At 42.4% G+C, this 15,562-nt stretch overlaps 1 protein-coding gene across 1 annotated transcript; it reads left to right on the top strand.

The window, feature by feature from the left end:
- The first annotated feature begins 842 nt into the window (after positions 1 to 842).
- Positions 843 to 15,160, top strand: LOC138896389 (uncharacterized). The gene is made up of 5 exons (XM_070181196.1): positions 843 to 1,211; positions 12,388 to 12,622; positions 13,395 to 13,518; positions 13,662 to 14,235; positions 14,702 to 15,160. The coding sequence occupies exons 1-5, from the start codon at positions 843 to 845 to the stop codon at positions 15,158 to 15,160; spliced, it is 1,761 nt and encodes a 586-aa protein (XP_070037297.1).
- Positions 15,161 to 15,562: the final 402 nt, after the last annotated feature.

Below are 15,562 nucleotides of genomic sequence, written 5' to 3'. Positions count from 1 at the left end.
AGTCGCCCTCATTCACAGAGTCGATGTTTAATGAGGCCCAAGTTGCAAAAGAATGCCTCATCGAGGGGGCCCATAGATCGAATGACCCCTTTCGTGGTATTTTCGACGGTATGGATTCGAGAGCCACGGAGGACGCCTTCGAATTTGACAATTTAGAGATATAGAAAGAGCTCACCTTCTGTAGCAAGTGGGCCTTCCTCGAGTCCGAAATTGGTCGATCGATTCCCTGCCCCGAGTGCATATCCTGATCGAAAACGCACCATTGTTTTTTCCCTTCCGGAGGATGGCCAGGTTCTTTCCGTCCCCGTAGAGGTGGCCAGTTATCTTCGGTGTCTGGTGACCGAGGATGACCAGGATAAGATGAACGAAGTGGAGGCACCTTGTTTATTCAACGAAGCGCAACAGGCGCTTAACCAGGTAATCTTCATATTTTCCTTTATGATTTTCAATTTTGTACTTAGGTTATTTCATAGATAACTTGACATTTTTCTTCGTGCTTGTAGGCATCAGTGCTTCATCACGAACCCTTTTTAAGGTATCAAGAAGAGCTGAAACAACTCGAAGCTGAAGTTCAAGAGCTCACCGAGAAAAGAGACGTCTTTAAACTTCTTAGCAAGCAGTTCGAAGGGGAGGCTATGAGCCTCTAGGCTGAGCTGGACGTTGTTCGGAATGAACATGCCGACCTCACCGAGCAAGTAAAAATATTTGAGATTAGTGATGATGAATTAGATTCGGGGATTGATGGTCAAAATGCACATGTCCAGCAAAAACTCGATCGGATTGCCCAGCTCTGAGCTGAAATAGATATAGTCAAAGATGAGGCCGAGGAATGTAGAGGCAGAATGGATCGTCTGGCCTCGGTAAAAGAGGCTACTCGGACACAACTAAATTCGGCTGAAATTAAGCTTAGAGCGGCAAAGGAGAGGACCGAGGTTCAGACCAAAAGGGTTGAAGAGCTCCAGTTGCAGCTAGGTTCGGCCGCCTCTGATCGAAAAAATCTAGCCAAGGAGCTCGAAACGGTCAAGTCAGTGGCCGAAGTGGTTAAGGCCGACGCCGATGAGATAGTGGCCCAATATAAGGCTGATGCCGAGGCAGCCCAGGATGTTGTAAAAAATCTCATTGAACACATGAAGTGGCAATCCCGAATGGAGGCCCTCAAGGAAGTTCATGCTCAAGGTTTTGACTTATCAGTTGAGATCGAGGATGCCAAGGTACTCGAAGTCGAGGCCAGAAAGCTGGCCTATCCCAAGGAGGAGGATTCCGAGGACTAAAGAGGGTCTGAGGGTGGAGAAGACCCCGAGAATCCTGGTGACGAGGCGGGATCCGACCAAGATCAGGCAGCTTCTGTTTGATTTTGTTTTTTCTTCTTTGTATTTTGTACTTTTTGTCAAGTCTTGTTGTGCCTTTATAAAGATCATATATATAAAAAAAGTTTTTCGATAATTCTTGAGTCTTTCCTTTGTCTTTTTTCTTTATGTTTTGGAAAGATTGAAATGCCTTAGCATTAAATAGTTAGGTCCTGTTCAGAGTTTCGAACAGGCTTTGCCTTTGATTTTTCTTAAGGCAATGCAAAACATTTTGGTATGACCGGAAACTTTTTTCCAAAGTACTTATAATTCCTTAGATTATAATTTTGCCGAAGGTACCTTTTGTTACGGGTTTCGGACATCTCCGAGCCGTTTTTAATATAATTGTAGTCTTTTCGAGTTTGGGCAATGCCAAATAAGCTTTGTGCCCTCGGATTTTGTTATCCCGGCATGGTCGTAGCCTTTTAATTTGGGCAATATTAAATAAGCTTTGTGCCCTCGGGTTTCGTTATTCCGGAATGGCCATAGCCTTTTCATTCGGGCAATGCCAAATAAGATTTGTTCCCTCGGGTTTCGTTATCCCGGAATGGTCGTAGCCTTTTAATTCGGGAAATGCCAAATAAGCTTTGTGGCCTCGGGTTTCGTTATCCCGAAATGGCCGTAGCCTTTTAATTCGGGCAATACCAAATAAGCTTTGTGCCCTCAGGATTCGTTATCCAGGAATGGTCGTAGCCTTTTAATTTAGGCAATGCCTTAAGTGGAAGTCCCCGAGTGAAATTGCTCTTGGGCTTGATGTCTTCGGGGAACCAAACGAAAAATCTTTTGAAAGGACTGGAACTTTTATCCAAAAGGCTTAGACTTCCTTTTAATTTTATGCGTAGTATACAAAGTTAAACTTGTATTTTATGTTAGGGCTCAGGTGATCTATGTGGGCACGGTTCAACCGATCGTTGGCCTCTACAAAAAATCTTATTTAAATCTTATTGAGCGAGCCTAGATTGTTCGAGCACAAGAATCAAAATTCATTCCCCCCGGATAATGCCCCCCAGTGTTCGAGGTTTGTCGTAAAGAAGCCTCAAATATAGTTGACTTCGATTCTAAGTTAGCACGATTTCACTGTTGCTTCGTTAAAAACCTTGCCGGAAAATCCATTTGGGACAAAATCGGATCAAGGAAAGTGCAACACGTGCTTTCAGGCCTAAAATATTGTGTTGGGTGCCTGCAAGTGTTAGTAAAAAATGTAGCTGATTAAGAGAAGGTGACTGGGGTCATACCTTAGCAGTAATATCGCTTCAAGTGGTTTATGTTCCAATTGTTCGGTAATTGTTAATTGTTCATTGTTCCGAGTTTGTACGACCCTTTTCATGTGATCTCAATAACCTGATATGGACCTTTCTAGTTCGGTCCCAGTTTTCCTTCATTCGGATTCCGAGTGTTTAATGTGAGCTTCCTCAATACTAAGTCCCCGACATTGAAGTGTCGAAGTTTGGCTCTTCGATTGTAATATCTTTCGATTCGTTGTTTCTGAGCTGCCATTCGAATGAGGGCGACATCAAATCTAGTAGTTCCAGACTTGTGTTCAACATTTCATTATTTTCTCCTTCGGTATCATATTGGAACCTGAGACTTGGTTCTACAACTTCGACCGGTATCAGAGTTTCGGCACGGTAAACCAGTGAGAACGGGATGGCCCCGGTACTAGACTTCGAAGTCGTACGATATGCCAAGAGGACTTCTTGCAGGATTTCCTTCCATTTTCCTTTGGCGTCGATCAACCTCTTTTTGAGGTTTTGGATAATGATTTTATTGGTGGATTATGCTTGTCCGTCCCCACTAGGGTGGTAGGGAGTTGATAAGATCCTTTTGATCTTATGATCTTTGAGAAACTTGCTTACTTTACTGCCAATAAATTTTTTCCCATTGTCGCACACAATCTCGGCCGGTATTCTGAACCGACATATGATATGGTCCCAGATAAAATCGATGACCTCCTTCTCCCCAACCTTCTCATATGCCTGGGCTTCCACCCTTTAAAAAAATAGTCAGTCATAAATAAAAAATAATTGGGCCTTACCGGGTGCTCGCGGAAGCGGGCCAACGATGTCTATCCCCCATTTCATGAATGGCCATGTGACAAGACTGAATGTAGTAGCTCTCCGGCTCGATGAATCATCGGAGCATGCCTTTGTCATTCATCACATCTTCGTACGAATTCCTTCGCATCTTTTTTCATGTCGATCTAGTAGTAACCGGCCCTAATTATTTTACGAACCAATGCTTCGGTACCTGAATGATTTCCGCAGGTGCCTTAGTGAATTTCCCTTAGAAAGTACTCGGTAACTCCTGGTCCTAAACATATCGCGATCGGGCCATCGAACGTTCTTTAGACTAAGGTTCCATCCTTATATAAACTAAACTGGGCTGCCTTCGTACGTAGGGCCCTCGATTCTTTTGGATATGAGGGCAATTTTCTGCTTTTCAGGTATTCTATGTATTTGTTTCTCCAATCCCCCGTTAGGCTCGTTGAGTTTATTTCAGCATGGCCCTCTTTGACTACCGACCTCATTAGTTGTACGATTGCCCCTGAATTGAGATCGTCATCCTCTACCGACGATCCCATATTAGCGAGGGCATCGGCCTCGTTATTTTGATCATGAGGCACGTGTTGTAGAGTCCATTCTTTAAACCGGCGCAATGTTACCTGTAATTTCTCCTGATATCTCTGCATTCGTTCTTCTTTTACCTCGAACGTCCCATTTACTTGGTTTACCACAAGGAGGGAATCGCACTTAGCCTCGATCACCTCTGCCACCAAGCTTTTGGCTAGTTCGAGACCTGCAATCATGGCCTCATATTCGTCCTCATTGTTAATCAATTTATAGTTCTAATCGATTGTCTAACTACATTGCCCTTTGGTTGCTTTAAAATGATGATAAGTCCGAACCCCTTCGAGTTCGAGGCACCATCTGTAAAGAGGGCCCAAATCCTCGAAGAGGTCTCCGAGTTCAATAATAACTCTCTTTCGATTTCAGGTACCAGTACCGGCATAAAATCGGCCACAAATTCTGCCAGAATTTGGGATTTAATGGCAGTTCGGGGCCGATATTAAATATCGTATCCGCTGACTTCAACGGCCCACTTGGCTAACCTTCCCGAGAGTTCGGGTTTATGAATTATATTTCTCAATAGGTAAGTAGTCACAACACGTATGGGGTGGCACTGAAAATATGGTGTCAATTTCCTAGAGGCGCTTAGCTTGCTAAGCGCCAATTTCTCTAGGTGAGGGTATCTAGTTTTGGCTTCATCTAAAGTTTTTCTAACATAGTAAATTGGGAATTGCGTACCGTTTTCTTCCAGGACCAGGACTCCACTTACCGCTATCTCTGAGACCGCCAAGTATAGGTATAACTGCCTGTCTATCTTTGGCGTGTGGAGCAGCGGCGAGCTCGATAGATATCGCCTGAGCTCTTCCAAGGCCCGTTAGCATTCTGGAGTCCACGATAAGTTACTCTTTTTCTTCAATAATGAGAAGAATCAGTGACTTTTATCGGAGGACCTCGAGATGAATCGCCCAAGAGCGACTACGTGCCCAGTTAGACTTTGCACGACTTTTATGTTACCTACGAGTGTAATATCTTTGATTTCTTTGATCTTATCGGGGTTGATCTCGATTTTCCGGTTGGATACCATGAATCCGAGGAATTTACCCGATCCAACTCCGAACGCACACTTCTCCGGGTTCAGCTTCATAATGTATTTTTTCAATACATCGAAGGTTTCCTGCAAGTGTTTTAAATGGTCCTTTTCTCGCAGGGACTTAACCAATATATCGTCAATATAGACCTCCATTGATTTTCCTATTTGTTTTTCGAACATCCGGTTTACTAGGCGTTGGTAAGTGGCACGGGCATTTTTTAACCCGAATGGCATTACGTTATAACAGTATGTGCCGTATTTAGTGATAAAGAAAGTTTTTTCCTGATCATCCGGGTTCATCCGTATTCGGTTGTACCCGGAGTAGGCGTCGAGAAAACTAAGGATCTCGTGGTCGGTCGTTGCATCGATCATGCGATCGATGTTGGGCAAAGTGAAGGAGTCCTTGGGATATGCTTTATTCAAATCCTTATAGTCTACACACATTCTTAATTAATCCCCTTTTTTAGGAACAACCACTACGTTTGCTAACCAATTCGGGTATTTAACTTCCCGAACGGACCCTATTTAAGGAGTTTAGATACCGCATCCTTGATGAAAGCATGTTTGACCTCGTTCTGGGCCCTCCTCTTCTCCTTGACCGGGTGGAACCTCGGATCCAAGCTTAGCTTGTGAGTGGTTATTTTCGGTAGTATCCCTATCATATAAAGGTGGGACCAAGCAAAAACAATCTTTGTTAGCCATAAGAAATTGAATGAGTTTTTTCATGAGCTCGGGATTTAACCCTGTGCCCAGGTATACCTTTCGATCGGGCAAGTGTTCACTTAGTACGACTTGCTCTAGTTCCTCGACCATTGATTTTGTAGCGTCGGAATCATCGGGGGTTATGAAAGACCTGGGACTCCATAGTCGTTGCCCTTGCCTATCCCTTGCTCCTCCAATTCTATCGAGGTTGGTATCGATGATTACTATTTGGCCCCATTTTCGATCACCGGATTCGGGCCCTTTGATATCGAGAGTGTGGATGTCGAGATCACCTCATCGACTGCGAACATCTCCCTTACAGCCGGTTGTTCCCCGTACATTGTTTCGGTTACTTCAGGCGTCGAGAATTTCAGCACCTGGTGTAATGTCGAGGGTATTGCTCTCATGTTGTGAATCCATGGCCTTCCGAGCAAAGCGTTGTATCTCATGTCCCCTTCGATTACATAGAACTTGGTTTCCTGAATGGTTCCGGTGACGTTTACTGGTAATGTTATTTCCCCTTTATTGGTCTCACAGGCCATATTGAACCCGTTTAGGACTTAGACTGCAGGTACGATCTGACCTTGTAGGCCGAGTTGTTCCATGACCCTCGATATGATGATGTTGGCCGAGCTACCTGGATCAATCAACACACGTTTAATTCAGTAATTATTTATGAATATTAATATTACCAGTGCATCATTATGGGGTTGTGCGATCCCCTCTGCGTCTTTGTCGTTGAACGATAAGGTTCTTTCCGGTAGGTAATCTCGACTCCATTTTTCTCTTGTGATGGAAAGTTTGGTGCGCTTAAACATCATTCCCTAGGGGATGTCGACCCCACCGATGATCATGTTTATGACATGCTGAGGTTCCTCTGGTTTGGTTCATTTATTTGAATCCTTGTTCTTAAAATGTCTATTGGCCCGATCACTGAGGAATTCTCGGAGATGTCCGTTGTTGAACAACCGGGCTACCTCTTCCCTTAATTGTCGACAATCTTCTGTTTTGTGACCATGAGTGTCGTGATATTTTCATATAAGGTTAGGATCCCTTTGGGATGGTTCGGATTGCAAAGGTCGAGGCCATTTGGTATCTTTGATATGTCCGATGGCGGACACGATAGCAGAGGCATCGATGCCGAAATTATACTCTGATAGCCTCGGTGCTTCTTTAGGCCCGATGGGCTTGTCGAAGCTGTTTTTGCCCATGAGTCCTTGGTTGTTCTGTCCTCAGTCATCCCTTCTTTCATTTCTCACAGGGTTTTGCCCGGATCCACTGCTTCTCCGGTCCCTATTATATGGTTGATACCGATCCCGGTTTGATATAGGTTCGTGATCGGTGTCTCTCTTGGCTCGGTCGATGATCCTGACGGGGTTCACAGATCCGGAAGGGGTCCCGAGTTGATCATCCTCAACCCTAATTTTTGATTGGTACCAGTTATAGACGTCGGTCCAAGTGATGACTGGATATTCTATCAAGTTTTTGTTTCAACTGAGGTGAAGCCAATGAGCTTCGAGTGTTGAGACCTTGGGTGAAAGCCTAAACGGCCCAATCGTCCGCGACCGTGGGCAAATCCATATGTTCCATTTGGAATCGAGAAACGAATTCTCTGAGCATCTCGTTATCCCTCTACTTTACTTTGAAAAGGTCTGATTTCCTGGTCTTGACCTTTATAGCACCGACGTGTTCCTTTACGAAGGAATCTGCAAGCATAGCAAACGAGTTAACAGAATTAGGAGGAAGGTTGTGGTACCCTATCATAGCTCCCCTTGCACAGGGTCTCTCCGAATGTTTTCAACAAGACAAATTCGATCTCATCATTTTCCAAGTCGTTCCCTTTGATGGCGCAGGTATAAGAGGTTACATGCTCGTTTGGATCGGTCGTTCTGTTGAACTTAGGGATTTCGGGCATGCGAAACTTTTTGGGGATCGGCTTCGGAGCCGTGCTTGGGGGAAAAGGTTTTTGAATAAATTTCTTGTAATTCATGCCCTTAAATATCGGGGATGCCCCTAGGATTTGGTGGACCTTGGAGTTGTAGGTTTCCACCTTCTTATCATTGGCTTCGATTTTCTTTTTCCCAGTTTCTATCTATTTCGTCAATTCTTCGAGCAATTTCATAATTTCGGGGTTAGTCCCCGATTCACTCTCGCTCGTTCTTTCTAAGGTTGGTTCATTCCTGCGGATGGCTTCCCGGGGGATCTCGGGTTCATTCCTGCTCAGCATTCGACCTTGGTTCTGCAATTGAGCTATTGTCGTCTGTTGAACATGTAGCATTTCGAAGATCATACGCAGGTTGATCCCATCATTTTCGCTGTCATGATTGTTTTGGGCAATCGAACGCACTTCCCTGGGCACGCTGTTTTTGGGGTTTGTGGGCTGGTTTGTGTCGATGTCCATATGCGAACAGGCATCAATGGGAACCACCACCAAGATTCTACCAAGATCGACCAGTGTTGCCTCGTTACCGAGCGCTGTATTGTTGTTTCTGCCATAGTGGACAGATTTTGTGTCTATGTTTAGAGGGATAGACTGTGGGTTTGACATTTCGATCCTGATCTAAAATTAGAAATACTTCAAAGAACAAGTGTAAAATGGGATGTGTTATGGTGATTCATATCAAATTGCCGCTATTATCCTTAGCCCCACGGTGGGCGCCAAACTGTTTACCCTTAAAAATCGGATAACAATTGAATTTTATTAGTGGTTTAAAGGATATGCAGATTAATTTTATATTGAACGATAAATTAGATAGCAATTGAAATAAATAACGATAAACCAACTGCAAACCACGCGAATTGGATAATTTCAGCCTAGGAAAGCTGGTCACCCTTGAGTTGAATGTACTTTGATTGATACCAAGATACCAAAGAATAAGAACTTAGAGAATAACGGTAATGTATTCCTTATGAGTGTATGTTATAATATACTTTATGAATCGTGATGCCCCCTTTATATTTTAGAGGAACTTACTTTTAAGGTATTATTCTATTATTCTATAAAAGGTAAAAACGTCCTTGATTTGTCGACCGTTGGTCCTCTTTTTAGGTATATTTCGTGATTTTTGTCGTAATGTCTGGTTAGTTGCGGGAATATCGGACCCTTGTCGGATAAACTGGCAATATATTCCTTGAGACCATTATAACCGGGACTAGTTTATGACCTCGGTAAACTCGAAGGCAAGTATGGTGGTTCCGATGGCTAATTCGGTAAGGCAGGAACCGATTTATGGGATTTTATCACCATCTCTCGATCCCAAACTGTCGTGGTGGATGGTCTGTCAATGTCCGGGTTCGATTTTACCCGTATACATTAATCCTTCTGAGATACTCCTATTTTAGAAAAATGTATCCAAAATAACACTTATACTTCAATTTTGTGGACTTATGCAAGAAATTCTTCAAACAAGAAGTGATGTGTTATATTGTCCCTAGCCTCAATTGTGGTTGTTAATTGAAGAAGATTTTTTCTATGTATGAAGTGGAGATCTTTATAATGCCTTATATCATATGTGATGGTTTCTTTGCCGGTATGAGCTATTTGTATATCTGGAACTATTAATAATGGAGATTTTTAGGAGAATTGATTGTTCTTCTTTGCCGATTCTAGTTTTCTCTCATTCTTCTTATTCCAATAAAAATTAATTTGGGAAGATAAGTATGTAATTAATATGTGTGTCGGTGATAAAACGAGAGAGCCGAACTGCCGAAGAAAAGCAAAATTGAAAGAAAAAAATAAAACAGGAGGTTCTGCCGGTAATATTGCCGGAGCCGAAGGTGGCGACTGAAATTTAAGCAGAAGACCAGGTTTTTTAAAAGAAATTGGGACGAGTGGGTTTGTATATCCGCGATGGGGTTTAAGTAAGGTCACTAAAGTGCTGACACGTGGATAATAAATAAGCTTTTCTTTTTTAAATAAAGGGCCGTCAGAAATAGGGGTAAGGTTGAGCTAAAAAAAATAAAAGCATGGGCATTTTTATTCAAATAGGTGGACGGAAAGCATCTTTATACTAAATCCGATACTTTAGGGGTAGTTTTAGCCCTTTTCTGTTTATTTGTCTGTGTAATCACTTAATAGAGCCTATTTATTATCTCGTCTTCAACATTAAATTCAAATTTTCTTTTAAACTACTGCTGCTTAAAATCTAAGGCCATGTTTCCAAACAATCTTAAAAAAATACAATAACCATAGCCTTCGAAAATTTGAACTCTATCTTGAGGAAGGAAAACCGTATGATTCTTTCGATTTATCTTTCTTTTGTTTATTTTGTTTCATAAGTTGGTACTTATTCTTTTAATTTGGATATCAAAGGTGGGGGACCTTATTACAGTGACCATACAATCTGTTCACACTCAATCATGAAGCCGTTATATTGGACTATCAAAAATTTAGGTATAACGACTGGGTGGGGCTATATGCCTATATCTATAAAAATACGTATCTTAGTGCAAAAAAGTTTAATTTTTATATAGTAAAAAAATAAATTATTTACAAGATTATTTTAAATATAATTACACGTACCAATAACAAGTGAAATTTGAAACCTAAAGTTAAACCAAAGTAAACTTTTACATTAAAAAGGATTAATAGTATAAATAATTTATTACGTTGTCAGTGGGATAAAATTAGTTAAATTCATAGAAATATGTAAACTATTTAATTTGGGGTTTCAGGTTGAAGAAACGTGGATAAAAGTTTTAGATTAGCATCAAATGTAGTTGCGCCTACTTATTGATTGTCACTTTTTGGCCGAACTTGTTTCCTTGATACTAATGTATATTTGGTCAAAATGATTTTGATGGACTACAAAGACTTCATGACTATGACAGTTTTTTTTTCTCCTTTTCATTTAATTCTTAGTGTTTTTATTTAATTATCTATCACAGGAGAAAATATTACTTGTATAAGTGTAATCTAGTGAAACAATCACTGCAAACACTTCATTACTTACTTTTCTAGTGCTAAGACTTCACTCTCTTCTTTTCCAAGTAAAGTCCATTTTTTTTTAAGTTTGCAAACTTCAACTCTTTAATAGTTTCCCTAATTTGTTTCTTTGGATCGGAGTTGTTTTCTAAAATGAAATTTTCAAAATGGATTGTAAAAATGAATTGAGTATACAAAATGGAGTACAAGATAAGAGTTTCGTTCTAGAAGTTGAATGTACGTTGGACCCCACACCAAACCAAGACTCTCTCCCAATTATGACCTTTCCATATAAACGAACAAGAAACACCAGCAAATATTGCCGCCCTATACCTCGATAAGTCAAGGTCATGTTTTTTTTTTTATTTCTATTACTTTCTTTTCACTTGTTTCTTCACTTCTCTATTTGCAGCATTACAATAAAAGTAGGGAAGAATAAAAACAGAGAAAAAGTGTACTCAATTCAACCATCAAACTTACCAAGGAATAGATAAAGCTTTGACTTAGAACTTCAGAAAAAATTAGGAAGAGAGAAAAATAAAATATAAAATATAAAAGAAAGAAGCTTATTGGTGAAGGAAAGCATGAAAGTTGAGTTTAACAACATTTGTTGTATATTTCAATTTCCCATGTAGATTAGGATTTAATTTATATAAACCGTATTGTTTACATTAAAATTGGATAACAATTGAATTTATACGCGATTTTAAGGATATTTGGATTAATTTAATACAAGCGATCAATAATGTTAGATAAGTGAATTAAAGGTGAAATAAATAACCAAACTAGTTGTGATGTTGACACCCGACTCAGACCTAAGCTTAACAGTTGTTCTGCCTTGGATTCGGAGCCAGGTTGTATGTGAAGAACTATGAGCAAAATAAGAATTTTGAAAAACAAGTTTATGTTGCCTTGATATGTGTGTTACAAAAGTGTCTATTGAATAATAAACTTCCCCTTTATATAGTAGGGGAGTTTTACCCAAAGTACAATTCTAAGAAAGGTAAAAATCTTTTTTTTCGTTAATCACTGATCCGTTGTCCATACGGGCTGAGATCCACGCCGTCATATCCGGTTGGGAGCGGATTTCATGACCCTTTATTGGTCGTATACATCCATTTGGTTATGCTTTCTGAGGTCATGGAGCTTGAACCAGATTCGGGGGGTGTTGTCTTGATGGACCCGATGGTAAGCGCTTCGTTCAGGCCTTAGTACGAGAGGTTCTTAGCTTCGATTTCGATTCCATGTAGTTATGTCCTTGCTTCGTTTTCCCCACCGAGAAATCGGGGAGCTCACTAGCCCCGATTTTACCCGTATACAGATAGTTCCCTCATTTTTCAGAGAGTAGGTTTGCCGAAACGATGAGAAAAGATAGATGTACCCTGGTTCCTTCCTTCGTATGTCACAACCGAAACGACGAAGAAGTCGAAACGTCCCATCAGTCGTGTCGTTCTGACTTCGGACACGTGTCAACCACCGCTAGTTGTCTTCTAATGCGAAGCGTCACGTACTTCCTCTATAAAAGCTTCTACCCTCTGCTCCGTTTCCACTTTCCGATCAATCTTCCACCTTCGAATTTTCTAGCTATCACCAACTTCTTTTAAACATTCATATCTTCATCCTTGATCTTAAAATTCTCATAATTGTTCTTAGGTTTTTACCCATATTTTCTTCAAATCTTCATACTCTGCTCTTCAGGCTTCAAACTTGTTTCTTTAAACCTTCATATGTTTTCTTTAAATTTTCAAACTTTACCAGATAGCAATGGCTAAAACGTCCAAATCAGTTCCTCAACAGGCTGCCTCTTCATCTTCTCACCCGACCACAAATGCTGAGGTGGTTGTTTCCGAGGCAGTTATTCCCGAAGTGGCCGCTTCTGAGGTGGCTGCCCTCGAGGTTGCCCCCGAGCCTCCCATGAAAAGCTTTATACCTGGGGGTTGCTCAATATTGGATGATTTCAAAGTCGAGAAGCCCTCATCCAAACAGGACCGAGGTGAAGGAGCATCGGGGTATATATGATCTATTACCGAAGATGTCCTTCCCGTGGTACGAGAGGACTGTAAATGGGAAAGCAAGGACGTAGTAGTCCTCATGCCTGAGGATGATATTACTACCTACATGGAGGGGTATTTATGTTCTTAAACTTACCCCTTCACTCTAGATCCGGTAGATTGGCCTTCTATAAGAGGTACGAGGTATGCCTCGGGCAAATCTTCATGTTTCTTTGGAGGACCGTGATCCTCCTCCATTATTTTGTGAGCCACACCAAATCCACTCGGTTCACCCTCGACCACCTGCTCCATCTATACAGTCCTCAAATTTTTCTAGGGGGACTAATCAAGCTCACTCGCCGGGCTAGCAAGGCCCCTTTTTCGAGTATTGACGAGGATCGAGACCGAGGCTGGTAGGGGCACTTCATTCGGGTGAAGACTAAAAATTTGATCCCTCCTGAGTTTCTTCTATTCCCCGAGAAGTGGAATGCGTCTCGTAAGTGCAACCTTTCCTTAAGTGTAAACTTTTCTTCATTTCCTTTCTCATTATTCGTATTCGTGATCGTGCAATCGTTGCCCGGATTCCCAATGTGATCCCTTGGCTCAAGGAGTGGATCGGGGGCATATGCAAGCAGATGTCATATTTTGAACGCTCGTGGCGCAAACTTTCTAAGGGCCGATGCGAGGCCCGTTCTCATGGTAAGGTCTTTCCCATAACGGTTACTATTATGCTTCGAACTTTTATAATGCCGACCCTTTCTTTTTCCTTCGCAGGTTTTCCGAAGACCACCGAACTTAGGCCGCTGAAGGGGAACGAGGATGCGTCCTTACTCATTGACTCCTCCATTACGGGACAGTATGAGGCTACCGTGGTGGAAAAGAAGAAGAGGAAAAGAAAGTCTTCGGGCATCCCGGGTTCCGAGGTGAAGCCAAAGAAGAGGGTGGCTCGTAAGCCTAAGAAGAGCACCAGCTCCCGGGTGATGAATTCGGACTCGCTTCTCTGGCTCAGGGATAAGTCTGAAGAAGTTATGTTACCCACAGATCGACTCGTCCTGATGAGCATGTGGCAATTGAGGAGAAAAAGCGTGTGGTCGAGCCCCTCCCAGTTCGAGAGTCCGAAGTTGAGATGGAGGTCGCGACCTCTAAAGTAACTGCTCCTGCCTTGAAGGAGGCTGTTGGTGTGATTGACATCATTGAGACTCACTCCAACACCGATTCTATGCTCGATGAGGCCCAAGCGGGCAAAGAGAAATCAAGTGAAGGAGCACAAGGTGCAGATGACCCCCTCCATTTCTTCTTTAATGGCGTGGACATGTCCAATTTGGATGATTTTACCGATTTGGACGATTTTGAGCTCTCGAAGAAGGACGTACCTTCGGAATCTCGTGGGCCGACTTTGAGCCCAATATTGGTTAATCAGTTTCCCGCTTTGAGTGTGGACCCCGGTCATAAGAGATCGATTATTCTTACTGTCCTGGAGGATGCTCGGGTTCTATCCGCTCCCGTGGGCGTAGCCAGCTACCTCCAATGCCTGGTGATCGAGGAGGACCAGGCAAAAATGAATGAGGTGGGCGTGCCGTGTCTTTTTAATGAGGCGCAACAGGCACTGAATCGGGTAAGGCATCATTACGTCCTCTTGAACTTTTCTTAGGTTTGATATCTCTCACGACTTTTGTTGTTTTGCAGGCCTCAGTACTTCACCATGAGAGCTTCCTCCGATACTGTTCCAAGGTCAATCAGCTCGCGTTCGAGCTCAAGGAGCAGGCTCGAAAGAAGGATATGTACAAACTCCTCAGTGAGCAATAAGACAGGGCCATCAACGACCTTCAGGCCGAGCTGGATAGGGCTCAGAAGGAAGCTTCGACCTAAGAGGGGAACATGCCGACCTTGCCGAAAAGGTAAAGGTATTTGATGTTAGAAATGAGGAACTAGTCGTGGTAGCTAATGGAAAAATCTCACAGGTCTAACCGAAGATCGACCAGATCGACCAACTCCAAATCGAGATGAACGAGGTCCAATCCATGGCCAATGGGCGGATGAGCAAAATGGACCTACTGGCTTCAGAGAAGTAAACTGTCCAGGCAAAGCTGGCAGCGGTAGAGGTTCAACTTCGGGTGGCGAAGGAGAAAGCTGACAAGTGGTCCCAACTGAATGATGATCTTCGAGCACATCTAAGCTCAGCTGTTGCAGAGCGGGATACCCTCGGTAGAGAGTACGAGGTAATGAAGTCCAAGTTGGGAACAACCTCTGTCGATGCCGAAGAGATGTTGGCCCAATACAAGGCCGATGTCGAAGCATCCGAGGCCCACTTGAAGACGAATGCCGAATATATGAGGCAGTTGTCTCGAAGGGAGACCCTCGAACAGATTCACGCCCGAGATTTTGACTTGTTGGCCGAGATCAAGGAAGCAATAAAGCTTGAGGCCGAGGCGAAGAAACTTCACAAGCCTGAAGGTGTCGAAGTCTCTGAGGGTTCTGAGGGATCCGAAGGCCTTGACGATTCTGGCGACGAGTCGGTCCCCGGTGAAGACCAGGCATGAATGCCTTAGCACTTTTTTAGTTTTTTTCTTGTGCATATATTTTGTTTATTTTGAGGCCATTTTTGTTGGGCCTTTGTAAATACATTCCAGAATATATATAAAATTTCTCTTTCTGGCAATTTCGAGTCTCTACTTTTTTAGCATCTTTTCATAATTTCTATTCTTGCAAATATTTTCAATGCCTTAGCATAAAATCAAATGTAGTAATAAGTCTTTTTTTTTGCAGAGGTACGAGTAGAGCCTCACTTTGATGCAATTTTACTTGCTCGAGGCTTTGAAAGATCGATGTGACCGGAAGTTGTTTTTTGAGATGCTTAAGTGATTTTAGATGATGATTTTGCTGAGGGTAACCTTTTAGTAGGTTTTGAATTTTTATAAAGGCCTTATGTCCATATTATGAGC

This window comes from Nicotiana tomentosiformis, chromosome 7, assembly GCF_000390325.3.
Source record: "Nicotiana tomentosiformis chromosome 7, ASM39032v3, whole genome shotgun sequence".
In the NCBI taxonomy this organism is placed as follows: Eukaryota; Viridiplantae; Streptophyta; class Magnoliopsida; order Solanales; family Solanaceae; genus Nicotiana; species Nicotiana tomentosiformis.
The sequence above is the reverse complement of the archived record's forward strand: the minus strand, read 5'-3'. Positions and strand labels throughout refer to the sequence as shown.

What these genes read in the sequence shown, in the direction of transcription:
- LOC138896389 (XM_070181196.1), top strand. Translation starts at nt 843, where the DNA reads ATGGATCGTCTGGCCTCGGTAAAAGAGGCTACTCGGACACAACTAAAT. An exon ending in TTGAGATCGAGGATGCCAAG is followed by an intron (nt 1,212 to 12,387) that starts GTACTCGAAGTC and finishes AAACTTTACCAG; the next exon opens with ATAGCAATGGCTAAAACGTC. An exon ending in AAGAAGAAGAGGAAAAGAAA is followed by an intron (nt 13,519 to 13,661) that starts GTCTTCGGGCAT and finishes TGTTACCCACAG; the next exon opens with ATCGACTCGTCCTGATGAGC.